Source organism: Anguilla anguilla, chromosome 3 (genome assembly GCF_013347855.1).
Source record: "Anguilla anguilla isolate fAngAng1 chromosome 3, fAngAng1.pri, whole genome shotgun sequence".
In the NCBI taxonomy this organism is placed as follows: Eukaryota; Metazoa; Chordata; class Actinopteri; order Anguilliformes; family Anguillidae; genus Anguilla; species Anguilla anguilla.
In genome coordinates, this window is record NC_049203.1 from 15888964 (window position 1) to 15916930 (window position 27967).

Consider the following 27967-nt stretch of genomic DNA (forward strand, 5'->3'; position numbering starts at 1 on the left):
TTTTATCTTGCACCCTAAATTAGTGCACACGCTACTTTCACGCCTGACCAAAAAACACCCAGAAGATCATATCATCTGAGAGCAACTCCCTCAAGAAACAGACACACACACACACTCACAACAGACTCAAGCTCTGTTTGCAACTTTATTTACATTACATCAACACTGGAGTTTTCCTTCAGAAAATCCATACAAAAGGAAGCCTTGTAAAAGCACATGGGATTTACAGCAGTGTGGTGAGGGTGAGCAGGGAAACACGCTTGAGGCATTTACCTACAGAACGTTCTGGAAATGAGCAATCACTACATCCCCCACCCCACCGGCAGTGACCGTGATAAGGGAGCTTCAAAACAGGTGCCCATCAGATAAAAATATTCAAAATAGGGCAACTGAGAGAGAAAGGAAGGTAAAGAGAAAGAGAAAGAGAGAGAGAGAGAGATTGGACAGGACAGATAAACATGAGGAAGAGAGAGAGAGAGATGGGTGAAGAGAGAGAGAGAGAGCGAGAGAGAGAGAGGTGGGTGAAGACAGCCAGAGAGAAATAGTCCAGAGGAGCTCAGAAGTCCATGGAGCTGTGTGCCAGGTAGTCCTTGCGGCCGATGTTGGTGACCTGCTTGGTCTGCATGGCTTCCAGTTTGGGGCAGTCTGTGATCCGATGGCCCAGACCGCCGCAAAACGTACAGCCTCGCTCCCCTGTGCGCACACACACACACACATCATTTCAACGTTTAGGGTTTCAGTGCAACCCATCACAGCTATGTACGAAGTCATATCTGAATGAACACCACTACAGTGAGCATTGACCCCAAAGAATAAGTCCCATGCATGTGACATTATTTCCTGTCTGAGCAAATAGACCAACCGTTGTACGAGCCCTGAAAGAGGCCCTGCTTCTCCTTTTACACACTAAGGGCTGTGGTTTCATAGTGTGGGTTCTGCCCTGAGCAGTGACGTGCTAGCACAGTGCACAGGGCTATTAATATCTGCAGAACACCACAGCGCGGGCAGCATACACGCTCGGGTCCCCCGGGGCAGCGGGGGGCGCTCTCACCTCCGATGTCCAGCATGGTCTCGTCGCCGGTCTGCAGCACCTGCAGCACGGGCGGCACCTTCTGCTTGGCCTCGATCAGCAGAGCCTTCAGATCCATCAGGACTGACTCGTCTGGAGAGGGCAGAAGTGAGTAGGGAGGGAAGGAGCGAGGAAGAGAGAGATAGGGAGAGGAGACGGGGTGAGACAAGCGGAGAGAGGGGAGGGTGTGAAATTCGGTGGGAATTTGGGAATTTACCAGGCTGAGGGAAACAGACAAAACAAAAGGTGTGTCCTTTGTGCGATTCCGCTTTCTGTTCCTATTTACAGGACAAGGGTTTTCTACTCCAATCACAGAGAGGAAGTGAGCAGGCCAATAGGATGAATGTTTGTGGGAGCTAGCAGGGTAGAGGTGGTTGTCGGCATTACTTGCAACAGAAATCGCAAATGGGCCCTGGGGTTAGAGGACTGTAAATGTTTTTGTTACAAGCATTATGCAGAACAAGAAGGATTGTGGGTGTTTATTCCTGTTCTCACCGCAGCCCTTGTTGATGAAGGTGGTGGCGATCCCAGTCTTCCCCGATCTTCCAGTACGCCCAATTCTGTGGACTGAACACACAGACGCAGAGCAACATTACACAACACGATACACAAACTCTTCTCTGATTGGAGTGTGCGCAAAATCGCACAATCTGATTGGTGAAGACAGAGACACGCGGAATGGTGACGTCACATAGCCTGATTGGTAGGAGGTGGGCGGTATAAAGTAGGCTGATTGGAGGGCGAGGATAATATTAAGTAGTCTGATAGGTGAGGATGGGTGACTGGCATTCTGATTGGTGGGGGTTCTTAGCTCGTACCGTAGTTCTCGATCTCCTCGGGCATGTCGTAGTTCACCACGTGCTGGATGGCAGGAAAATCCAGCCCCTTGGAGGCCACATCTGTGGCTACCAGCACATCCTTCTTCCCTTCCTTAAAGGCTTCAATAGCCTTCGTCCTCTCCTCCTGGTCTGAAACACACCACACACACAGACATACGCACACTCATCTCAGAAAATACCATATTCCACAACAGCTTGTGCTCTGTAATCACAGAGGCTGACAAACGGACAAAAAACCATTACACAAATCATGATCAAAGCTGTGGGCTTGACATTGAAAAAGAGTGCAGTAACACACCAAGCCACTTGCTTCTGCCACAATGCACAAGTCCTGCCCAGGTCTAAAAAAAGGAAACCACGATACATGCCCTGGGCGAAAATGAAAACGTGGCATTTGTTTTTTTTAGTAAGAATACACATACACATACACACACGCTCGCACTACACACACCTTTCCCTCCGTGAATAGCCACCGCCTCCACGCCCTTCAGCAGAAGGTACTCGTGGATGGCGTCCACGTCCGCCTTCTTCTCTGCAAACATCAGCACCTGAGAGGAGAGAGACCTTTACGCCTGGAATGCACTTACAGGTCAAGGGCTTTACACTCTATATCATTACTGGGCACCCCTCACGAGGGAAACCCATGGCTCATCCCTGACACAGCTCATAAGCTCATAAACACAGGCTTACATCGTGTGGTCTCAGCTAGACGCGAGAACACTTTTACTTCAGCAACCTACAGAGAGAACAGGCCTGAATGGGCAGAAGGGCCTGCTGACATCATCTAATATGTTTATGTTCTTATGTCCCTCCAGACAGACGTATCACAATAAAACATGCTTTCATTAGGAAACCAAGTGTACATTTATACATCTGTCTACCAGACTACTGATGTTGAAATGATGGCAAGTAACTGAACAAACGCAGTCTCCTATGTATTAAAAAGCTGTGTTTCCTACGTGCACTAATGCAACTTGGCACTGTGTTTCCGCGTCTTTAAACCCGACACAGGTTAGGAATGTAACGGCAGCACAGGAAGACGAGCACGTACGGGGGGCGGAGTCTTCTGCAGGCACTCCAGGAGGTACACCATTTTGGCTTCCTCTTTCACGTACTCCACTTCCTGAACAAATTCAAACGGAAAGAAGAGTGACGTCAACCTGCAACTCGTCTTTTGCCAAAAATATAGTTCTTCAGAAATCCGTTTCTAGGAGGACAGACGTCATATTCTTCAATGCAGGCCAACGACAAATAATTATTAAACGAAGCATCAACAATTTCTGAAGATTAGTTAACAACATTCAGAACAAAATTCTAACATAATTATACTTCTCTTCAGTGAAATGCCATTAGAAAATTTTAAGGACTCCCTTTTGAAAATTCTACCTGCATGTAAAAGAGCCATTTTCTATGAAAAGAGCATCTTTATCCTCTTTGAGTGCGTGTGATCTGCTCAGGCTACTCAGAAGTGGAAACAGCCACACGTCTAGCCTGCTCCAGTCCCCCACACACAGGGCAGGTAGAGAAAGCCCCTCCTACTCCCCCCCCCCCCCCCCCCCCCCCCCACCCCACCCCCCTCCCGACCAGCACTGCAGTCCAACGCTGCTCCAGATCTATAATTTGATCCTGTATATCGTGCTGTGACTTCACAAGCTGACAGTGCGTCTAACTGACAGTCACTGGATGATTTGGAGCCGACTGCCTCCGCCACTGCGGGTTCCTCCCGGGGTTAAAGACAGGTCCTGCCAGCCAGATGGATGGTGTGCACAACTCACCCGGGAATGTGGTTTGGCAGGGACAGCGTCAAGCATCACAAAAACTGCTTATCGTTGTTATTAGAATTATTATATTTTTGATGTACATAAAATATGATAGTATGGTAGTGTAGTTTAATGATTTGGAATCTGGGCTCCTGAACGAGGTTGAAGGTTCGATTCCCAGGCAGGATACTGCAACACTGGATGTTGTACCCCTGAGCAAATCTGTATCAGTAGATATAGCTCTGGATAAGAGCATCAGCTAAGCTAATATCTAATAATCATAATACATAACAGATGTCAAAAGATTCGCCCAACTAATTTACCACCCTGTTGTGAAGAATTGCTTTGTTTCGGTCAGCGGTCACAACACAGAACTGCACGTAACATAAACTGGATAGGCTGAGAGTTTATAGAAAATCAATGCATATAGCTTAGATTTGTGGATCCATGTGTTAGTCATCTGTCTCGCCTCTATGGGCTAATAACAGTCCATACAGTTTACATTGCATTCGTCGATTAGTGGCCTCACCTGAATGACGTCCAGACTGGCCGCCCCAGCGCGGCCCACATTGATGGTGATGGGCTTCACCAGGGCGCTCTTGGCAAAGTTCTGAATCTTCTTCGGCATGGTGGCGCTAAACAGCAGCGTCTGCCTCTGGCCCTATAGACAGACAGCACCTAAACTCAAGTCCCGCCCCTCCAGACCACGCAGCACATTAAGGTGCTGTGAGGCTGTGTTTGTGAAGGTGACCTTGGAGAAGGACAGTGAGCGTGACTGAATGAAGGCGCTGTGGGGCTGTGTTTGTGAAGGTGACCTTGGAGAAGGACAGTGAGCGTGACTGAATGAAGGTGCTGTGGGGCTGTGTTTGTGAAGGTGACCTTGGAGAAGGACAGTGAGCGTGACTGAATGAAGGTGCTGTGGGGCTGTGTTTGTGAAGGTGACCTTGGAGAGGGACAGTGAGCGTGACTGAATGAAGGTGCTGTAGCACTGTGTTCGGGAAGGTGACCTTGAAGTAGGAGAAGATGGTGCGGATGTCCTCCTCGAAGCCCATGTCAATCATGCGGTCGGCCTCGTCCAGCGCCAGGTAGCGGCAGATGTCCAGGCTCACCATTTTCTTCTGCAGGAGGTCCATCAACCGACCAGGTGTGGCCACCATCATGTGCACGCCGCTGCCATGGAAACAGAAGTTAGCCACGCCCAGAGTCCTGCTCCTCTTCCTGGACCATGCCTACCCACAATTCCTTGCATTCACCATCTAACCCCTGGTAAAAGTCTGCTTCTGTCTGCTTGTCTCAGTACAGACTTTAAAACACATTTAAAGAACATTGTGATTGTGACATTCATGGCTGCAGATCAGTTCTACACAGAGGAAATTGTATAACCGGTAGGAGGGGCTTAGTTTGAATTCTGGGAGGTGACAGCCACACCCATGCCCCGCCCCATTCCCTTGAAGCAGCGTACTCACTGTTTGACCACCTCCATCTGATCCTTGACAGACATGCCTCCAATGCAGAGGGCGCAGCGCAAGGGCGGGGCCCCCTCTTCCTCCAGAAGCTTGCAGTAGTACTCAATGATGCTGTGGGTCTGCCGCGCCAGCTCTCTCTGTAGACACAACAGCGCCCCTGTAATCACCCAAACACCACAGAGCACCCCAAATAACCACCCCAACCATCCCGGGGCACCCCCTACAACAACCTAAACCATCGCAGAGCACTCCCCGTTACCACCCAAACCATCACAGAACACCCAAATAACCACCCAAATCTTCATAACAGTGCCCCCATATAACCACCAAACCTTCATAAGAGTGGCCCCTAGAACACTCAGAAAACAGTGTCAGAAACACTGTTGTGCAGTTGCTAAGTCCCTTAAAATGTCCAATGTCTGGCTGAGGACCCCACACCTCAATAACACGGGTAACATTCAACAACTTTATACAATACTCCACCATGTGAGACTCCCAACACTTGAGTGCTGACTGAGTGGAGCAGTGTAATGTGGTGTAATAGCAGCATGCAGGCAGCAGAGGGCAGCAGACTTACGGAAGGGCAGATGATGAGTCCGTAGGGCCCCTCTCTCTTGTAGAAGGGCAGTCTCTTCTCCTGCTCCAGGCAGAACATGGTGATGGGCAGTGTGAACACTAGAGTCTTCCCCGAACCCGTGAAGGCGATCCCGATCATGTCCCGTCCTGAGAGGCTACACAACATACGCACGCACACACACGCACACACACGCACACACATGCACACACACGCGCACACACGCGCACACACACGCACATAACCAAAAACAAGAGCGCAGTGAGTGTTATTTCACATTTTGACTCCAAGAGAGTGATGAAGATCATACATGTTATTCTACTTCCCCTACTCTGCCCAGTCGAACACCGTTGCTGTAGTTTCTCTACCCTCTCATAGGGTGAGACTTACACTGATATTACTTCCATGAGTGAAAATCCTTACAAGCATTTCAGTTTCACCATCATGTGAAGACTCCCAGATTACATCGTCACCAGACTCCTGCCACAAGCCAAACCCAGCCTCACACCCACCCCACCCCCACCTCCACCCCCTATACTCACATGGTTGGGATTCCTTGGATCTGAATGGGCGTGGGATGAACGATGCCTTTCTTCTTCAAGCCCTTTAATATCGCTGCAGACAGACAGACAGACAGACAAAGACAGCGTTTGTGAATGCTGCTGCAGTCAGGGTCTCTTCACGTACACACATTGTGTCCATTTGTAATATTTCCCATTTAAACATTAAGGCCCCTATAATACCCGAACCACACCAGGTATTCTAATGGTCTAAACAGAGAGTAGAAATCTGCCATTAATCTCCTGCCATGCCATTAAACTGTAAAACCGGCAGGCTGTCATTCCCGGCATGGGTCTTTAGAGAAAGGGAACAGGCACAGATCAGCATTCCTCAGACGCATTTCTGGAGATAGGCTGCGCGCTAGGCCTTCTCTTAACAAGTTCTGTTAATTAGGGTTTGATTGAGCAGTTAAAGAAATCCTGACCATTATTTCAGATATGCGCAATTAATCTGCCATAAACTCACTGGGGAGGAGCTTCATTACCGGAGCTGTTTGTGCTATTAAGATATAAATCACTGACTTAATTCCAAAGGTTTTAATTCAATACATCTGTTAATATTTGCCCGCAGGAAAGGAAATTTGGGTAGCTGGTTCAAATTTAATCAGACGTTCAATTAATTGTTCTAGGCGCAGCTGAAGAGTCAATTATTCTAATTCAATTAAATGATACACCTGTCTGAATTAATCACTAGTTTAATGGGTTTACATGAACAGAATCGCTCGACTGACAGACTCCCACTCTATCATTTCTATCTCAATGCACTTAAAGCACGTGTCGCCAAATCAAAGTCACTATTTAATGACTGAAATTCTCTACGTTGAAAGCAAGACAGTAAGGCAGACATGTGAACACACACTCACACGCGCACGCACACACACAGACAGGGTGATGAGCAGAGCGCTAGGGCGCCACCTTGTGGGAACTTCATCTCCCTGAAACTCTTGATGGGAGGAGGGATTCCTTCTCCCTCCACCAGGACGTGGTACTTCTTCCTCACGCGGTCATGCCGCGCCGAGGGCATGTTCAGGATGTAGCGTGGCGGCCTCCAGCTGTGGGGAGAGGGAACTGCACTGTGAGACCACATCTCCATGGTTTATATGCCCCACCCCAAACCGGGTTATTCCTAATGAGTTTAAACCTTTGTCTGAAAGGCTGGGATCCAATATGGAGAATTACAGTTTCAGCAGAAATAAATCTCCAGATATTAGCATTCACGGAAACTATTAGGTTGCCTGGGAAATGGCACCATGCAGAGAACATGCTTCCACAGCTTCCGTTAATCCAGCTTAATATCACCAGCAACATGGTTTCAGAGATGCAGTCAGTTACATCAGCAGTTTTCCCCAGCTGATACCTGAACAGGCAACCAGTATAGCAGAAGCCACGTCAAATTAATAACTTCCCCACAGTACTGGGGGTGTTTCACAAAGCAGAATTAGTGAGTTGGCTGAGTAAAACAGCTATTTTCAATTCAGTCCATTGTTCCATATTCCGGAGCGTTCCGGGTTTTACTCAGTGCAGTGATCCAGCTAGGTAAGGAAAGGATAGACTGCTTGTTCACCGCCCATGGAAGAGGTTATACAAGGGGTCATGGAAGGTTCACAAAGATCAGATCAACATCACATCCCATCACATCCCCCTCATCACAGTCAGATGAGGCAGGACATGAGTAAAACTGCTTTGCCTCTTACCTCGGCATTCAACAACATCCAACCACATCGGACCACATCCCTACCATCACAGCCAGATGCCGCCAGCCCAGAGTAAAAACCGCTCTGCTGTCCTCACCTGGTTTTTATTGGATCCTCGTACGTGATTCCCTTGGCCATCTCCTTCACGGACATCAGCGCTGTCGGAGAGAAGAGAATGATTACCCGCGTTAGCTTTTCAGGGACTGTATGCATTAGCTCCACATAGACAAAGTGTCGCTGTGCAGCCAGAATGATTTATAAGGTGTTTGGAACAGAAGCTGTACATCTAGGTTTGCTATGAAACATGAAACTGCACTATCTTTCAATGCTGTGTCAGCAGTGTTTTGTTCATTGTTCAGTGAGATGGGCAAAAGTCAGTCAAACACCTGGTGGTGTTTTAGTTAACAATTTAGTTTGATGTCAGAACAATCGAACATAATCATATTTGTAAATAAGACGCTGCGGACAACGGCCTTTTGCTTTTAAGATTCAGCTGGATGCTGTTAGGTGGGTGGGGCTGCATGCTGGTGATGTCCGGGCGGGGCACAGGGAAAGGATGAGTCCAGGGGTGAGATGAGAAACTGGTTTTGTCCCTCTAATACCATTCAGCCCACCCCAGCAGAGAAGAAGGGAGGAAGGGCGTGCATGCATGTGTGTGTTCTCAACTCTTTTGTAATAAATGTGGCTGACTTTGAAGTCATTTCATTTCACCGTCCCCAACATAATTGTAGACAACAGTAGAACAGAATTAATGAAACTAGAGAGAGAAAATAGAAACACAAGAACACAGATATACACAGCAAACAATGAGAGAGAGAGAGAGAGAGAGAGAGAGAGAGAGAGAGAGAGAGAGTGAGCGCGAGACATACAGAGACAGCAATACTATTCTCATAATAGGTTCTCTCACCTCTTCCCTCAGCCACACTCTCCAAGATCTTCTCCTCCTCCTTTAGCTGTTTTTCCTTTGCCGATTCTTTTCGAGCTGCATGGGACAGAAACATGTGCACGTGCGCACAAACACAGACATAAATAAATATAAACAAAAGAACTGCTTTCACTGTTTCAATCAATCAATTTCAGACTATTCATCACAACCCAGCAGATTACTGCAGATTTAGTGTAGTGCGCCCAGATAGCCTTATAAGTCTGTCAAATAAAAAAAGATATTAACTAAAAAAAATGCATGAATTAATATCATCAGATGAGTCAGAGACTGGCCCAGATATTTAAATAAAAATATAAATAAATAAATAAGTAGAGGGCGGGGCTGACTAGGTGGGCACGCTGATGGTAAAGTGGGCGTGGTTTTGGCCAGGTGAGGCGAGGCGACTCACCCTCGGCCTTCTCCTTCAGGTGCTGGTGCTGGTCGAGGAGGCTGACATTAGAGCGCGGGCCGACGCCCTCCTCATCGTCCCTCTGCTCGCCTCCGCTCTCCCTCTGCTCCTCCTCCGTCAGGCCCTTCCCCCGCAGCCGCAGCAGCTTCTGCAGCTGAACACACAGGACGCGTTACTGCACAGCACAGTCACACTGTCCCAGTACTGAGCAGCTTCTGCAGCTGGACACATTATTACACACCTGCACAGTCACACTGTCCTATTACTAGTCAGCCAGTGACAGCTCAGACACAGAAGTCTCTTTACAGAGACAGGTCTACAGCATTAACACATGGTGCTGATTGACCAATCATAGCACAGACACATCTCTGCAGCTGATACATCACTACTAACTGGAGGGAATAGATGTTACATACCATCTCTTGTTTCCTCTGTTTGACAGGAACATATGGCACATACGCGTCATCCTCAGATCCCTCTGAGCCTGGTGCCTCCTCTTCCTCCTGGTGCCTCTGTAGACCACCTCCATCATGTTATTATTATTCTATGTACCTGTTATATAGCCTAGATCATTTGAATGAACACGGTAATTAAGTAATAAAGTAAAATGCAGAATATGGATTTATCAGCAATAGTGATGCATGACATGAGGAACTGGCTAAACGTCCCAGGATTTTTCAGCAGTCAGATTAGCTAGGCCCAAAGGCAGAATTTTCTGCAATGTCCTACTCAGCAAACGATTCCTTTAGAAAATGGTTACCTCCGTATTCATTACATCATAGACTCACAGGTGAACTAAGTTGGGTCCTAATTACTGGAAGTATGTACACTTGTGAGCCAAACCTGCACTGTCTTAGGACGGGTTTAAAGAAAAATTCAGAAAAATACAAAGACCAAGGAGTCAAGTGTGAGAACCCCTGTTGTAAGGCAGGAGTAGGCAGCCCTGGTCCTGGAGTGCCAGAGATAATAGCCTACAACTAAATAACTGCATTATTAGGCTTAATGAATTCAGGTGAACCATGTGCTGGAGGCACTCTGCGTTACACCATTCAGACTCAAGCTGGTAATAATCGTTCAAAATCAAGTAGGGTTGCCTACTTGTGTACTGGCGGATAGGTCGGATTGTGTTCTTGTTACACCATCACAATACGTGACGATAATTAGCTACACAACATGGTTCGTGTCCCGTCTCGCCGTATGTACTGACCATGATTTACGTGCGTCAAACCCAGCTCGTTCCCATCAGCAAACTGTCCAGTGTGGTTTCGCGATCAGATGCATATTTTGCTGACGATCCTGAATGCTGATTCTAACGAATTATATCAGATAGATTTTCATTGTCCGTTTACAATATGTTATCAGCCTCTGGAAGGACGATGGTGCTACTAGTTATTTGACTAGTCCATTGGCTTCATTCAAAGAAAAAAACAACCACTTAATGTATATGTATAATTTATGTGAACTTATCGATAGCTAAATTACGTTAGCTAACCATATCTCCGTGTCGGTGCGGCCATTCGGTAGCTAATTTTGCTGTTGCCATACGTTAAGTACCATTGATGCGCCAAAAAACTAACGTTGCACATCGCTGAAAGACAAAAATGGGCTAGCAAATGGTGCGCCAGACGGGGACCAGACCTATCACGTTCAAACAGTTCTGAAAGATCGCGTTAGCTATCATAGCCAATGAGGCAATACAGATACAACTGTAATTGGCATGTAACTAACGTTAGCGGGTTAACTTTGCTGCTGAGTCATTGTATACTGTAGTCAATTTAAATCTACCAACTGTTATCTGCATAATTAACACAAACGAGCGAAGACACGAGTTCTGGCTAGCCTGCTCTGGCTAAAAGCCTAGCTGTACTCTACGCAATCTAAGTTAGCGACTGAACGTACAGAATACAGATGCACATTTACCTTCCTTGATCTGCTTTCTGGATCCATTGTTATATTCTGTAGGTTATGAGTTGGCAAAGTTTCAGAAATATCCGCTGTATTTTGTTATTGCGTTGATAAAATTGAGTTCAATTATGAGCTCCGCGTTGGAAAACAAACAGCACCGTCGCCATCGCGTTTCTTTTCCGACAGTGGTACGGTGGCCGAGGAAATCCAATCCAAGGAAGTTCTTGAACTCTCAGACCATTTCTTTTTTTTTGTTTTTTTTTTTTTTTTTTTTTTTTTTTTTAAACAAATGCAAAAATATGGTACAAGTCATTTTCAGTCAATATGCCTATGATAATGTATAATAATTTTAGTTTTATGAAGTGAAACCACATACAAAGTCAAAATTATCATTCCAATCATTATCTGAACAATGACTTGAATTTCATTTTGGGACGTTGAGATATGGTTACTATTAACTGTCAAACAAGTCAAGAGTTCAGGTTAAGTGCACCAAGGGAGAAAGCAAACACCACACTTTTGTCTTTTGTCAAAACTGTATTGTTTTAATCTTTCGGGATGAAAGATTTTTCACAGTATCAAAAGTGAATAATAAAAAAACAGAGCAGCCAACATACACTTGGCTCTTAATGGTATAGTATAAATCTACATTCCAAACTTTAAAGATAATGTCTTGTAGTTTAATATAACCTGGATAGCATCAGAGATCTTGCAAAATATGAAAAAGTTCAAAATAGATTAAAAAAAAAACAAAACATTTCATTCATGTCAGACTCAGAAATAATTTTGTGTGAAGGACCCCAAAACCCCACACTGACTTCCACAAATCAATGTAATTCTTGGTTGCTCTCAGGATAGGATAAACCTCTCTCCTTCACAGTAAAGCTGAAGACAGGTTCAAGGATACCAATGACAGGGGGTGTGTTGTCAAGGCTGTACCATTATTGCAAAAAATAAAATAAAATAAAATAAAACAAAACAAAAAATAATTCCCACATCATATAATGTGAGTTTTGGATGCCCTCTAAGCCTTAACAGTGGATTTTGTGCAGACACACAGAAACCAGAGAGACACGAACAGGGAGGGAAGTAGCGTACCATAACTGTGAAGGATATGCTGCTTCAAGTGCTGGAGGGGGGAAAAACGCGGTACTTGGCGGCTGCACAGTAACAAAGAACAGTCGGGTCACGGCATCGGAACTCGAGCGTCCGACGCGAAGGGGCGCTCGGCACGCGAAGGTCATACGGAGCCCCGTTTCAAGATCCCCCCCCCGAGGCAGCGTTCGGCTTCCTCACAATACACATCTTTGAGGTTTTCATTAGATTGCATACAGTCAACGTGATTTATACCGAGTACTGAATTTCAAAGAACGACGATAACTGGCAAAAAAAAAAAAAAAAAACAAGGTGGAAAACTTTTGATTCAAAATACATTTGTCATTTTAAAAAGTCATGTAAAAGGGAGGGGGAGAGGGATTCAGGTTAGATTTTGATTACATCTTTTGAAGACGTTTGATTTTTAAAAAGTGTTTTTAACACCATTATATAGTTATTTTTAAAATGGAAAGTTCATTTTAGTGTTGTCCTGTTTGTCACGTTATTCATAGATACGGAAAGACATTAAAAACGAAGAGAAATTGTTGAGGAGCTGGGACTACTTCCATGGTTGTTTTTTTGTTGTGAAATACACCATTATCACTACAGGGGGGCTAGGAAGCCACGCCTCACTTTCAAGGGCTCTAGAGCTGCCTTCTTGAGTCTCTGCAAAATAAATAAAAAAATCTGCTGGTAAGAACAATCATGTTCAAAACACCAGATGGTACAATGGTGTTCACGATTCATACATCACTCATACCAGCACTGATTCCCAAACACCAATGGATACCGTTCTCCAAACGTAGCCTGAACGAGCCCACCTCGCCACCTTTTGTGAGCGACTGAACGCCATCCCGTTTAACACGCAGTATTAAGCTTCGCTGACATGACAGTGAATTTGCAAGAGTGGCCCTCAGCAAACCAATCCAGCTCAGTGCTCCAACGACCAGCAAACCACGCTGGTTTGCACAGCTATCGGAAGAACTGGCGCATATGCACACACACCGTTTCCTTAGCTTTGTGAAGTTTACAGATATGTCATTGACTTCTCAAGAGGTGGGGCCAGAAAAGGAAAAACAAAGAAAGGAAAAAAAAGAACCAAAGATACACAGCACATGGAAGGATGTGGAGGAGAATCACATAGAACATGTTAACTGTCAGCCAAACGGGGTGTTAAAAATATGCCACACTGGCAATAAAAATGAGAATTTTAATAGTAAAGTAATTGATTTACAGAGTATACATAGGGTTTGAGCACGGAGGAGGGTCTGCAGCCACAGACAGGTACTTTATGTGGGGGTTATCTAACAGACAGCTCTGGTCAAGCAGCCTGACTGGTAGCAGCAGGTGGGCTCTGGTCTCTGGCTATGATCAGGTGGTACAAGTCTCGACGATGGCTACCGGCACAGGCCAGAGAAAAGTCGACCCCGTGGAAAGGGGCAAAGGTCGCTGTGGGCGCCTGGAGGTGCGGCAGGGGCGGTCTGGGTGGGGCGGAGGAGGAGGAGGGGGTGTGTCAGGGTTGAGGCCTCGGGCCAGTTCTGGTTTCTGGGGCGGAACGGAGAGGGGCTCCCCGATCCGACCCCCCTACTGCGCTGCGTTGGAAGGAACCTTCTTCAGGCTGAAGTTGGACCAGTTCACTGCAACCTTCTGACGAGTCTGTTTAGCAGAATCCAGGCAGAATCTGAAGGAAGTAAGAGGACTGTGTCAATAGCCACTCCAGCATAGGATCACATCTGTTGCAGTGAAACAACAGTGAGAAATCCAGGATGTAAGAGTTTGGCCAGAAGAATCACTTCCAGGAATCCAGCACCCCCTACAGACTACAGATGGGATCTGCACTCTCCCACACAAGTCTAGATTTCAGAAGATGCATCCGGCCAGGTGTCAATTAGCAAATAAAACTGACTTGGTTATTTGCCACCATTGTTTAAATAAACTAGATTAGTTGATACACATTGCCAGTACAAATATACTAATATGTACAGATTACACATGATTTACATGTGTATTTACATGTGTTTACAGAGTCCAAACGGAGTGTGAGCAGGGCGGTGGATCTGCATGCACACACACACACACACAAATTATTGAGGATTCTTAAAGTCTAAATGTTATCAAAGAAACTACTTCGCTTCTTTGGTGACACTGGCAACAGCCATCTTATACAAGAAAGAAACAATTATGATGAACCGTCACATACAAGCGAGACTCCTTTGATGCGTGTGCACCCTGAGCGAGTGGCAGCTCAATATCAGCGCGTTTACCTCTTGAAGTATTCAACCTCTCTGTCGATTTCATCCATTTCTGTTGGGTCCAGGTCTTTGGGGAGAAACACGTCATCTGTAAAGAGGAAAAGCAAAACAACACTCAGAGGAGCGCAGCTTCAGGCATGGCAACACAGCAACACTTGAGTAGCGCTGTTATAACGCACAGAAGCTAGGGAAGAGCCAGGTCACTGAGGGGCAGTATTAATCTCACAGTGAAACAGGTTCACTGAATTATGAAGAAGAAAGTCTGGCAGCTTTGGGCCCATGCTGCGTAAAGGGTACAAATGTCTAGCATGCTGGGAAAGAGGGCAGATGAGTGTGAAAGGCAGGCCTGGGCTGTGTATACAGATGTGAAGGGCGGGGCTAGGGTGTGTATATGTATATATAAAGGGCGGGGCTGGAAGGCCTTACCGATGGAGCTGCTGGCCTTGTCCGCTTTGTTCTTGTTCTTCTTGCTCTTGCCCTTGGGCTGCTGGGAGCCGGCATGGGCGGGGTGAGCGGCTCGGCCCTCAGGCTCCTGGTCCACCCGGCTGTGTTTGGGACCTCCGGGGGCCTGCTCGCCCCGGTCCCCGCCAGGACACTCCTCCGGCCTCTTCCCTGCGGGGGTCTGGCACTGGGGGGGTGCTCTGGAGCCGGGTTTGGAGCCGGCCTGCTTGGCCTGGCTCTCCCTGCTCCTGTGAGGCTCGTTCCCTGGGGCGGCCCGGGGAAGCTTGGCCTGCTGGGGGTCCTGGAGCTGGGGTGGCTCCTGCTGCTGCTGCTGCTGCTGCTTCTTCCCCTTCCTGGCCTTCCCGCCGGGAGGGGGCGGGGCCCTGGCCTCCGCGTCTTCCTGGGCCTTGGGGGCGGGGCCCTGTAGCGTGGGGGCGGGGTGGGCCGGGGGCCCCCGCTCGGGCGAGGACCGCACGCGGATCAGCTTGGAGAGGCTGGGCGTGGCCTGCAGCCGCTGCACATCCTGGCCGGAGGGGGAGGGGGAGGGGGAGGGGGCGGGGCTGGGGGAGGGGGAGGGGGAGAGGGCGGGGCTGGGGGCCCGGTCGCGGTCCCGGTCCTCCCAGCCGTTGACCAGCTCCAGGTGGCTCTTGAAGCTGCTGAGGGAGAGCGGGGAGAGGTCCAGGTCGATCTGCTGCAGCTCGGACGAGCCGTTCAGGTGCGACAGCAGGTGGTTGCCCTCCAGCGTGGCCGCCTTCTTGGGGAAGTCGTTGACGTCCAGGTTGAGGTCGTACATGCTGAAGGAGGCGCGGATGGAGTCCTTGATGGTGTTCTTGATCTCCTCCAGCCGGCTGGTCAGGAAGCTGTTGACCCGCTCCAGCTCCAGCTGCGGCCACTCCAGCAGCCGGCCGCCCTCGCCCTCCGCCGCCCCGCCCACCTCCTCCAGGACCTCGAGGGGCGAAGCGCGGGGGTCGTCGCCGGGGGCCTCCGGACTGCCCTGAGCCGCCTTCTCCTTCTCCTGCAACACAGGGGGGTCAGATCAGACACCCCAAAACTACCCTGCACCTGCCCGTACTACACAAAGGACACCCCCACATTTCACGAGTCACACTTTCACCCATTCACCACATTGTATCTCCTTAAGAAATAATCTTCAATAAATAAATAAATAATTCTAATAAATCTTAAAACTAATATCTCGTTGTCGTGTCGCAGCCCACATCTACGAACAGCCCACTCACTTACTGCATTATTACATTATAGGTCTGTTTAACAGCTGTGTCAGTTTTTTGTGCAGGGAACAAAGCCTCTGCAGCTAAAACGCTTCTGTTTAGACACCGTAACTGTGAGCCTGGAATTAGCAGAGAATGATACCAGGCAAGAACAAAGAGCTCATTAAAATGAATAAAATATAAGAAAATAAAACATTATTATGTTAAAACTTAATCACACTGAGCAAGAACAGGACTGAGGAGAGGTTTTACTGCATGAGAGGTGCAGATTCATTGGCCAATCCCTCCCTCCTGGCAACTCCCCGGCAACGTGACAGCCAACTGGACGCGAGCCACGGGTCACGTGGCGCGAGGCCGCCCTACCTTCTTCTTCTGCTTGTGGCGGGCGCGCTTGGCGGCCTTGGCGCTGTTGACGGGCTTGGGCTCGGTGCTGTTGATGAAGTCGAGCAGCTCGTCCACGTCGCGGTGGTCGATGGCGCTGGGCGCGGCCGGGTCCGAGTCCTGCCGCTGCGGCAGCTCCTCCTTGCGCCGTGTGAGGCGGGAGCGCAGCTTCTCCCGGATCTCCGCGTAGTTCCGGCTCGTGGGCGCCGCCGGGGGCTGGTGGGGGGAAGAGGGAGTTATGCTACTGTGCAGTAAAGTGTGTTTGGGTGCAGTACTATGCACTCGGGTGTAGTTGGGTAAGCTAAGGTGCAGTACAGAGTGGTGTAGTTGCACTACTGTGCAGTAAAGTATTGTGTAGCTGTGCTACTGTGCAGTAAAGTGTGTCTGGGTGTAGTAATATGTAGTTGGGTAAGCTAAGGGGCAGTACAGTGTGGTGTAGCTGTGCTACTGTGCTACTGTGCAGTAAAGTGTGGTTCAGTAATCAGCGCTCGGGTGTAGTTGGGTAAGTTAAGGTGCAGTACAGTGCAGTGTGCAGTAAAGTGTGGTTCAGTAATCAGCGCTCGGGTGTAGTCAGCTGCTCTCAGGCGAGCGGGCGTGGCGCTGCCGCATACCGCGTTGTGGCCGAAGAATTCGCAGTAGCAGCAGTCGCAGTACTTCCCGTCCTTCTGATTGGTGGAGGAGGACGCGCAGGAGCTGCGCTCGGAGCTGCTGTCCTCGTCCTCGCCCTCCTCCAGCTCGCAGGGTGGGTGGCACACCGTCCCGTTCGCCAGCTTGTGCCCTTTACAGGCCTGGTCCCTGCGCACACACACGCAAAGGCAGACACGCCCACGCTTCAGTAACAGGGCGAGGAGCTCAGTCCTGACCACAGTTCCACAAGCTTCACACATCCCGTAAGGGGGGAATACATACACTGCAGGAAAACTGTAGGATTGACCAGTAAAATCATAACCTGTGTAGCCATTTCCTGGTTCCTTAAGCCTCACAGAGTCTAACTGTCCAATTACTGGGCACACACATAAGGTTTCAGCCTATCAGGAGCTTTAATGATGATAGTAACAGCAAATCGCCTTCATACCTCATCCACAGCCCTCTCTCATAGCAGAAAAAATATAAACCTGCCCATGCTTCAGTGAGAAATAAAATCATGCCAGTCTGCTATTAATGAACCAGGTCACTCTCATAACTAAATACAAGTTAACACAAATCAACAACATATATGTGCGACCAATAGAAACCTGCCGATTTATATTACCGATTTACTCGGAAGGCAGATTGTTATTTTTGCGCGGCTGTATATTTCATCCTCCTGGGGGCGCTGCACTGACCTGCAGGTGCTGGCGGGGAGGTGTCCCGTGTTGGAGGAGCTGACCGCCCCGTTGCTGTGCCCGTTGCAGGGGTGGCTGCAGCCCAAGGGCGCGGGGCCCAGCTTGGCGTGTGGCGCGCTGACGGCGGGAATGTGGGAGTTCTTGCAGGCGGCGGGCTTGTGCAGGGAGGCGGGGCTACAGTCCGACCCCGCGCTCAGCTTGGACACCAGGGGGGCGAAGGGGGCGTGGCTGGACAGGGCGGGGCCGGGCGGAGCGGCGTGCGCGTGCTGGGCGGGGGGCAGCAGGGAGGAATGGTGCGAGGACAGCCCCGTGGGACTGTTGGGCGGGGCCGCCAGGTCTGAGTGTTGGTGATGGTCGCTGGAGTGAAATGCCTCGCCTGGCGGGGAAAGGTGACATCATCAACACCACAGAGACGCACGTCAACGTATTCATGGGAGGCGGGGCACACGCAGACTCAGACTGGAATGAACTTCCTGCTGGTGAAAAGCACGTCTCTCTGGAAAGTAAGAGCGCACAGACTGAAAATACACCTTGAGCAGGAGGAGGAAGAGGAAGATCACCTGGAGGAGTGGGGCGTCGGCACATGTTTTTGAAGTGCTTGGGCGTGGTCTTGCAGAGGTCGGCGCTGCCCGGGGACAGCGAGGACCCCGCGGACGTCCCGCTGGGGTTCTGGGACGACGGGTGGCTGTAGGGACACACTTTGGCCCCCGAGGGTTTGGCCGACTTCCCCGGTGCTTCGTGGGGACCCCGTTTGTCCATGCAGGGGGGCCCCACCAAACCACCTGGGGGAAGAGAGGGGGGGGACTGCCAGGTGAGACCTAAGCACTGCTATCCGCTCGTTAAACCAGGGGTTCCCAAACCTTTTTTTCTGATGCAACCCCAAATTAATGTTTGGAAATTCACGCGACCCCATCCCACCCTCACACGCCTCATGCATAAAAACACCATTTAGCCGTGACTATATTGGCGATATACCACCACCTCTCGTGCCTCATTGCATTATCACTTGGTTGAGATGTCCCATAAGTAGTAGCCTACATTCACATATTTTAAAGAGAAATTTAAATTCAAATTACAATTTTTTAAAACTTTTTCTCCCCAAAATTTTCAGGCAATCCCACATGGGGTCGCAACCCAGTTTGGGAACCCCTGTGTTAAACAGGCCCTGTCACTGAATGTACACTCAGGAATGCACAGCAGGAAGTTACTGAATTTTTTAACCGTTCAGATATTCATCTTCCTATTCAGAGGGATTTTTATTGCCGCTCCACACAACAAAGAGAGCGCTGGCAGGCTTCGGCGAAGGCACCCCGGCCCGTCCTGCGCCTGCTGCTTAAACAGGCAGTGATGTCACGGGTTTCGTTACAGACTGGAGCCGTTCTTCCTCCCCCGGCGAATCCTGTCGCACCGGTCCGTGCGCGCAGTCACAATGCGGCCCTTCAGACAGACGGGGCCTTGCCCCGGCCGCCAGACGCCCCAGAGGCGGCCGACGCGCCAGTGCAGACGCCAAAAACACGGGCGCTTCGACGTGGGCGGGCCAGCAGCGAAACTAGCACAGCGGTGCCCCCCCACGAGCGACCGAAGACATTTAAAAAAACAACCTACGCAAATTTCACTGCGCATCTGCGCAACCTACACTTTAAAACTTTAAAACTGCACCTACACAACCCGTCCAACCTACCAAACGTCTGAGAAACGCACTCACTGATTATACTGCGCGTCATCCTCATTGTAGTATGAGTGCAGAAGTATACATGTTTCTGTATAGCTTTTCATTTCACTTCCCAGATGCATACACAAACAGTGGTAATTATGGGAAACACACAATTCCTGGATACAATGTGCCTTGAAATTGTATCTAGCCACTTCCCTGTCATGTATGTTCTTTGTCATGTGTAGAAAAATAAAAAGTACTAAATTTAGATTTTTGGAGGAAGTTGGCCTCGCATACAATCAACAGCAGAAGCAGGGCAGAGGCAGGAGTGGAAGTGTTTGACTGACAGGGGGGGTTCAGCCGAGGCTGTCACTGACCTTGCTGTGAGTGTGAGCCGGCGCCGTGGTTACAGTGCCCGCCTCCATTGGAGTGGGCGGAGTTCCAGAGGCCAGAGAGCTTGTGGGCGGACAGGAAGGAGCTGGGGTCCCACTCCACCGCACTGGGCTCGGGGTAGCCGTTCCCGCAGGCCTGCGCCTTACAGGACGAGGCGTGCGACAGGGGAACCTGCACCAATCACACGCCAGGGATCAGCAAGGGCCTCATAAACCACAGCATGGGAGGAGCTACCGCACTATCTACACACCCCAAATGTGCAGCTCCTACGTTCCTTCAGTTTTCTTAACAGGAGGATCTGGGCAGTCACAGGAGCTTCTGGTGCTAATTTAGTAGCATGTTACGTATTGTACTTGGTCATGCCATAACAAATTTTCAGAAGCTGCCTTAAATTGAAATATTTCAGCAGCAATGGTTGGTGGACAGAACCAAGTACCTCAAAAATATGTGGCCGAGTATCTGGTGGGACTGAAGAGCTTGTGCCGCTACGTGTTACAGCGACTCACTGATCAGAACTACTCTGCTATAAAAGACTCTTTCGTCTGGTTCAATCAGCGATGGACAGCGCGCGGTAGCACCGCCCACAGTGAGGTTGGTGAAGCCTCACTCTTCCCGCCGCTGCTTAAGGGCGCAGATGCTGCGCAGATTGTCGCGGGAGACGGACCGGCTGACATCCAGGCGGCACGCTCAGGATCCGCGAACTCGCACAGAATCTGAGAGAAACAGCCTCCCGCGCCAAACCCAGCAGACTCCGTTTCTGGAGGAACTCTGGAGTCGCGCAGGAGGGAATCAATAGTGTGCGTGCCGGGTTTTAAGTGTTTCAGCCCGAGTGACTCTAACCGATCAGGAGCACTTTTACTGGCCCGATTCAGTTAATCATTAAAGAAGCAATTAGCTCAAATGACTAAACCTGAGCTCCCTGGACCCCACTGGCCCTCAGGAAATGACTATATGGCTGCAAAAAAATACACAAACGTCACGCAGAAGAGAACATATAAACTACTCCTGAGTGACTGAATATGAATAGCTTCAGTGTCAAGCTGACATGGTGCTCTGTGAACGGGCATTAGGACCCCAGAATGTGGACATTGTTTATACACGTATGTTCACACAACATCTCTCTCTATGTCTCTCTCTCTAACACACACACACACACACACACACACACACACACACACACACACACACACACACACACACACACACACACACACACACACACACACAAAAACACACAGACAGACAGATGGTCAGGCAGGCAGGCAGGCAGAGAGACAGACAGACAGACAGTCATAGACTGACAGGCAGGCAGGCAGAGAGACAGACAGACAGTCGCAGATACACACACACACATACACACACTCTCTCTCATACCCACAGAGACACGTACACACACATTCTCTCTCACCGGTAGGGTCTGTTCCTGTGTCGCCCGCCGCTCCTCCTCCTCCACGCTCTTGCGGCAGCTCTGGCAGATCCAGAGCGGCACCTCGCCCAGCAGCGACTGGGAGAGCGACGGCACGGCGTCGGCCAGCTTGCGGCCCGGCACCTCGCGGAGCAGGGCCTGGGAGAGCGCCGGCACGCCGTCCGCCACCTTGGCCCCGTGGGGGGGCAGTCCGTTGGCCGGCCCCGCCCCCCAGTCCTTGAACTCGCGGTGACACAGCAGACAGCAGGTGTGCATGGGCTGGCCCGACGACAGAGGGAGGGGCTGCAAGCACACGCACGCAGGTCAAAGGTCAGGGGGGTACACAGGACAGCATCAACCCCCCAGAGAACCCCGCAAACCTTCACAAAGCTGCAGGCTGACTGCAAGTCAAATTACAGTATAGCAGTGACGGGAATCAGAAGCTTTGGTTGAAATAACACTCCCAATGCAAAGTAGTTTCAGCCATTCTTAACTTAAGCAGCTTAGCATTTAGCGTACCACTGACAGGATTTTTCCAGGCAGTGCAATACCCTGCTTCCAGTAAAACAGCTCATTATGCTAGAGTCAGATTTCCATCCCAATCCCAACTACAAGAAACAAGCTTGTGTTGTCAATCACTGACTCGTGTCAACCAAAAAACGGAATTTCCTCCACAGCTGGGGCACTGTGACTGGTTCAAACCGGAAAGGCACTGTAAACACATAGTAGTGTCACCAGTTTCGGGATCCTCGAAACCTCGCATGAACACGACTGGGTTTTGGCTGTCGTCGGGGTAACCAATCAAGCGTGATTGCCGAAGACTGTTTACAAGGGGGGGGGGGGGGGGGGTGGCGCACAGCGATTAAACAACTTGTGGAGAGACGAGGCGGTCACAGGTTCACATCGGATACGAGCCGCACCTGCTGAGCCCCTCGTGCAGAGGCCTCCTGGGAAATAACTGGAGCGAGCGACGCGCCGAGCGCAAACAGCCGCGCAGAACGGGGGCAGGCTCCGAGCAGACGCCGCCGCATTCATCCCTTCGCCTCGCTCCGTCAGCCACCACCGCGTCGGTGATGCGCAGACAGGAAGTGGTTTTTTATTTTCTTTCCTTTATTTCAAAAAAAAACAAAATCATCACCGCATCTGTTTTTGGCGGTGCGGAAAACGGATAATCGGCCACGCTTCTGCGCGTGAAGAGAGCAGGTGTTACAGGGGGCGCTCACCGCAACGCGCTTCCCGCACGCTCCGCACCCTTCCGAGCCCGTCGCGTACGCACGCGCGCGCCCAATCAGCCGCTTCCTCTCTGTGCGGCGTAAAAGAGCAACCGTGGAGCGCAAGGGCTCTTCAGAATGGGATGATAAGAGAAAGCCCAGAAGGCTTAAAAATAAAGTCATTCCAGAGAACGAACGTGTAAATCGCGTAGCGCGCATTTTCGGGCAGGGGGGGGGGGGGTTGGGGGGAGAGAGGGGGAGATTGGGTTCTATTAAGTGGTGATGACGAACAGAAAAGCGGGATTTCCGTTATCATCGAATACAGGCCGGGATCTATGACATGCACTGCAAGTAAGTACTGCAGCTATTCTGACGTAAGTGAGATTTAGGGAGTTTTAATAACCCACTAACACATCTCACAATGCATAACCTGACCAGTGTGGTCTGACCTGGTCTTAAATACGCAACCACAAAGCAAACCACCCCGCTAACAGCCCGCTAGCTCAGGCCACAGAAAAACACCAGCTCTTCATGCGTCTCCACAGGGCAACGTCACTGCCTGCAGAACAGTCACGATCGCCGATCTTTACCGTAATCCCTCCACCTACCAGCAACCTCCCACCACAACCTCAAAAACACGGACCCACGTGATGCCCCCGCACTGACGCGCGAGACTACAGCACCCAGCCCCTACAGCGACACGCGGCCGTGGCGCCGACAAGCACGGGTTCACGCGGCGACAGAGTCGCGGCGACAGAGTCGCGGCACCAGTGCAGCTGAAGGAGGGATGTCACCAGATGCAATCGCACGAGCCGGCCAATGAAAACAACTGTAGATAATCATCACGCTTTCCCAAGACCCATTACAATGAAAGCCCCCCCCCACCGCCCTCCCCTTTGCGCTCTCAGACATAAGTAGCCCGACAGGTCTGCAGAAGGAGGAAAACCCAGCACACGGGGGAGGCAGAAGCCCCTGCAGTTTCCGTGCCCCGCCAGGTGGAGCGATCTTCAGCGAGCGCCACGCTTTGATCGCTTCCTCTGAAGATCCGTGACGCCTTGGCGTCTCCGACCGCGCCCCCAGCGACCGTTTCAGACCGCGCGGTTCCGCGCGACCCGATCAAGCGGCAGGTGCGTTCGCGGTCGGGGGCTCGCTTAATAAGCTGCATCTCAACCGCTTCAAAGCTTTGTGCAAGACACCTGGCAACACGCACACGGCCTAGCATTGCACACACTGCATTTAGGTCTTTAGCGGAAGCACTCATCCTCACCTCTTTCAGCTTTCAACGGTAATCACCAGACATTATTTTAAAAAATGAAATACACCAGCCAAATGTATTTTTTTTCGGATTCACAATGTTAAAAAGCATGATTTTATTGAAAAGGCAAAAATAAGCCCTAAAAGATCAAATCGCTTACTCTTTTTGACCCACCCTGTTTTTCAACAATCTTCAGAATGAACACCTGCATATTTTGAGATGCAGTATAACAGCAGAGCTGTTTGTGTTGCCCCAGTGACATCACACATCGCAGTTCTGGCGTAATGTCAAGTGCTTCCGCCAAAAATGATCAATTTGTCAAATTTGCAGCCACACTAACAACAATTTCAGCTTAATGTAATGAAAAACCTCCAGACTAAAACAGAATTGGTCTAATGTCCTTGGGGGCTGATGTTATGTGGTGCTTACCCTTTTAAGCTCTCACGCTTACATCCTTCACATACGGTCCACCTGGGAACCGAACCTTCAACCTCCACGTCAGAAGCTCAGCTCCCTGACCGTGATGCTACATTGCTGCCCGTACGCAGCGAAAGCTCTAGTCCTCGGTGCAGTGAAGTGCTCCAGGGAACGGTGGCTGCTCCGGCACTGGCTGGCCAGAGGCATGAAGGTTTCCCTGGGAGAGAGCGCCTCTGCCGGTGGGTAGGCCGCCCGGGCTGTCCGCCCCCTCCAGCCGCAGGAGTGAGTCCTCCGCACCGCGTATGCGCGGCTCAGCCGGCGGACTGCGGAGTGAGAAGAGACAGCGGCTGGCAGCGTGCGTTTCGGAGCGCGTACGTGCAAGCCTCGCGCTCCTCCAAATCAACGGAGGGCGCTGCAGAGGAGCAGACGGCTGAAAAAAATACCACTAGGTACGTGGGAAAAAAATACAAAAATAGGATAAAATCCGATTCTAAAGATGCAGATTAACTACAGATATCACAACTTGACAAAAACAATGAAAAGTATGAGCTGGATTCATCGCCGCTGAAACTTGCAGACTGAAGCGGCGTAAAGCGTCTCTCCAGCGCAGCAGACGGATTTAAATCACAGGAACTTTTGACAGCGAAGAGACAGACTCCCGAGTGGAATTTCGCAGGGCGCGCAGACTCGCGCGTTTCTGTGGAGAACGCGTGCCAACTTCCCCGCTCTACCTTCGCTCAGCGGAAAGCCCCGTTTCTCTGCGCGAGCGACGGAGCCCTGGCCTTCGTCACCACGCGTGAAACGAGGGCAAGTCTGGAGGAGAACAGCAAACAAACACTCCAGATTACAAGGCTGGCGCTGGAGGTCAGTGTAATGCAAATGCGCGCTGCTGGCTACGGAGTCAGCAGCTGCTCCTGTCGACCTGGCTTCTCACAACGAATATAAGTCAGAAAAGGCTCCATTGGTGGGGGGCGTGTTCTGACTTTGCTAAATTCTTTGGCATCAAGCCAACTACTTCCTACACAGGCAGTGGCAATATCGTGAGCTGTGGTGGTTCTGGCTAAATGTTTCCTGGCTGCAAACTGGCTAAGGTTGTGGGGTTTGTTTGACAGCCGTACTTCATCACTGGACGCACCAGAGAGTGGGAACCAAGAGTTAGCGTGTAGTGCCCGCTACAGAATGTGACATCACTCTTGGAGAAGCTACAAGACTGCAACAGTGGGCTAACTAGCGCTTGTTGTCCTGAGCGACCTGCAAGGGACGCGATTTCAAACCCGCGTATGACTTGCTCCCTGTTACACAAACCGCATGGCATCACTGCAGACTAACACTGCGATTGCTGAGTTATACAGAGGAGCTCCCCTGAAGCCATCTCAAACTGACATACACTGGAGCCAACTTGGGGGAGGGGGGGGGGGTCTGTTGTGATGTTTGAAATGGCAACTTTGAGGTTCTATTACCATAACTACCACCTTATTCGAGAAGGCAGTCCAGCATAAGTGTCAGGGGGCCATGCATGCAACCAGGTGGCTGTGGGTTCTAATTTCGAGAGAACTGCAGTTGACATCCTTGTGCAAAGTCTGAACTGAACCAGAACTGCCTCCATAAATATCCAGTACAATGCAGAAAACTACTGAAGTCACCTTGGACAGGACTGTCTGCTAACCAAATAAATAACAACAAATGCAAAAGACCTTGGCGTGGGAAACTGCACAGTGTTTGAATGCAAAAAAAAATAAAAGTCTTGCCACAAAACTCAGGAAGTATTCTGGACTGATTCTTGCCAATTCCACCACCGAAGTGAACACCCATTCTTCATCTTTTTTCCTTCCCACTGTGTGGAGCAGTTCACTGCTGGCTGCCTCCCCTTAAATAATTCAGCCTTTCAAATGGACCAGAAGACCAATAAATATATGCTGCACAAGGAGTGAATGCTAAGTTGAGGTGTCATGAATTTGCCCCTGGCAGCTCTGTCAAATAGGAAAAGCTCAAGAGGGCAGTCCCAGGTGAAGTCACCAGCACCTCCACCTCACCCCTTTTTGCCTTCAATCCCCCCCCCCCCCCAAACTACAATCCCCAGGGTGCATCGTCCACTGGGGTACCTGCTTTCAGACCGACGCTGACTGCTGTGGCTTTCAATGAACGTGCAGACGGGCGGCTGGGCTTCTTCCACCTGACCGGGAATTGTTGGTGACCCAGGCTGATAGCCACGTGCGAAAGGAATTAGTCTCCCTCAGTCTATACAGTATCCGCAGTCACCGGCCGAAACGATCGGCATCCTCGTAAAAGGAACTCCTATACTCGAAACTCATCTAGCTAGCCATGTCATCTAGTGTGGCAAGGTCATCTGGATTAACACGGACTTGACAGCTATATTAGTGTCCAACGATAAACGCAGTTTGAGCAGACAGGTATGCAAACAATTTCCTCTGTCCCAAACACAGAAATGCCCTTCATTCTACGAACGCCCGGTCAGCCTCGTTTTTTTCTAATCAAGCCACACGGCCTGGACACAAATCCAAATTACAGGTAGGTACCTATGATTTCATCAATCCAATTACACTCGTTAGCTGCCCAGCTGCACTTAAGCATTGGGCACAAAACTGAAGCGTTGCATGACCCATCCAAACTCGAGAATATACTTGTGGCATTCATGTCATACGGTGCGTCGGTATTTATTTTGTATTGGTAATTAGCTAATTAAAAAGTAGTTTTTTCATAGCATCACATTTACAGTGTCTAGTTGTTACCAGTTCTGCAAAACCCAATTCCGTAGCGATCAAGCCCTTAGCTATCAAGCTAGCTAATACTGGCCAGCTTCGCAAGGGTCCCTAAGGTTAGCTTCTCGGCTCGTATTTCGGTTTCAATTTTTCGTCAGCAGCTGGTTAGCTAGTCGGCTAGCTGGCTACCAATCTCATCGATAGAAAAATGTCGTTATCGATTGGTAACTTGATTACTTAGTTGTACGACTAGCTAAAACGAATTAAAAAAAGGAAATGCACAGTGTCGAGTTGCTACACCTGGATATAACGTTAGCTGCGTCGAAAGGGTTGGAAGGTTCACCTGGCTTGTAAGTATCTGTACGTAGCTTACGTTAGCCAGCTAGCATGCTAACTGGCTAGCTGATGTGTGTATGGTTGTGGCTATGATTTTATTTATTTATTTACTCTACTGCTCCGCCCCATACAGGATTTTAGACGGGTAAAACTGGACTCTTAACAACGTGCAACATTTTGCACAATAAAATAATTCAATATCAATTTAAAATCGCTAAAAAAAAGACGCACAGAAGAAATTAGCTGCACGTATCTTAGCTGGTTAGCTCTTTTCGCTACCTGATTCGCCCTGGCTAGTCTTTCCAGTCCCGCATCTCCGTCGCCGCCACCGCCAGCTGCATCGCCGGGAGAGACGGGGCTCTTCGATAGGCTCTGCTGTCCACTGATCAGCTCCTTATTCCCGACTCCTTGCTGTTTACTTTTCTTCCTGGCCATGATGCAGCTTTCCACGAATCGCTCTGGCCCAGTTTGCACCAGTTTACGGGTCGAAATAGCCACCGTTTCGATTCTTCCAGTACCAAAAAAACCTTCCCTGCCTTCTCTCGGCAAGACAACAGCCAATATGGCGGAGAGCTGGCAAACCCTGGAGTTCAGAGGTCACGCACATAGTGCTGGAAAAATGGCGTCAATACAGTTTAAGGCAGAGAAGCAC

At 49.8% G+C, this 27967-nt stretch overlaps 2 protein-coding genes across 2 annotated transcripts; both read right to left on the minus strand.

Annotated features, from left to right (window-relative positions):
• Nucleotides 1-126: 126 nt before the first annotated feature.
• Nucleotides 127-11405, minus strand: ddx41 (DEAD (Asp-Glu-Ala-Asp) box polypeptide 41). The gene is made up of 17 exons (XM_035411736.1): nt 11217-11405; nt 9713-9808; nt 9297-9450; nt 8870-8944; nt 8060-8120; nt 7184-7320; nt 6251-6323; nt 5712-5865; nt 5135-5271; nt 4676-4838; nt 4198-4329; nt 2960-3031; nt 2360-2456; nt 1888-2037; nt 1565-1636; nt 1052-1162; nt 127-693 (listed from the first exon to the last, which is right to left on the minus strand). The coding sequence occupies exons 1-17, from the start codon at nt 11241-11243 to the stop codon at nt 557-559; spliced, it is 1848 nt and encodes a 615-aa protein (XP_035267627.1). The 5' UTR covers nt 11244-11405; the 3' UTR covers nt 127-556.
• Nucleotides 11406-11723: 318 nt separating this feature from the next.
• fam193b (family with sequence similarity 193 member B) lies at nt 11724-27965 on the minus strand. Its single transcript, XM_035407547.1, has 10 exons — nt 27595-27965; nt 21380-21679; nt 19956-20142; nt 18485-18706; nt 17925-18300; nt 17211-17394; nt 16582-16815; nt 14975-16004; nt 14561-14636; nt 11724-13977 (listed from the first exon to the last, which is right to left on the minus strand). The coding sequence occupies exons 1-10, from the start codon at nt 27748-27750 to the stop codon at nt 13881-13883; spliced, it is 2862 nt and encodes a 953-aa protein (XP_035263438.1). The 5' UTR covers nt 27751-27965; the 3' UTR covers nt 11724-13880.
• Nucleotides 27966-27967: the final 2 nt, after the last annotated feature.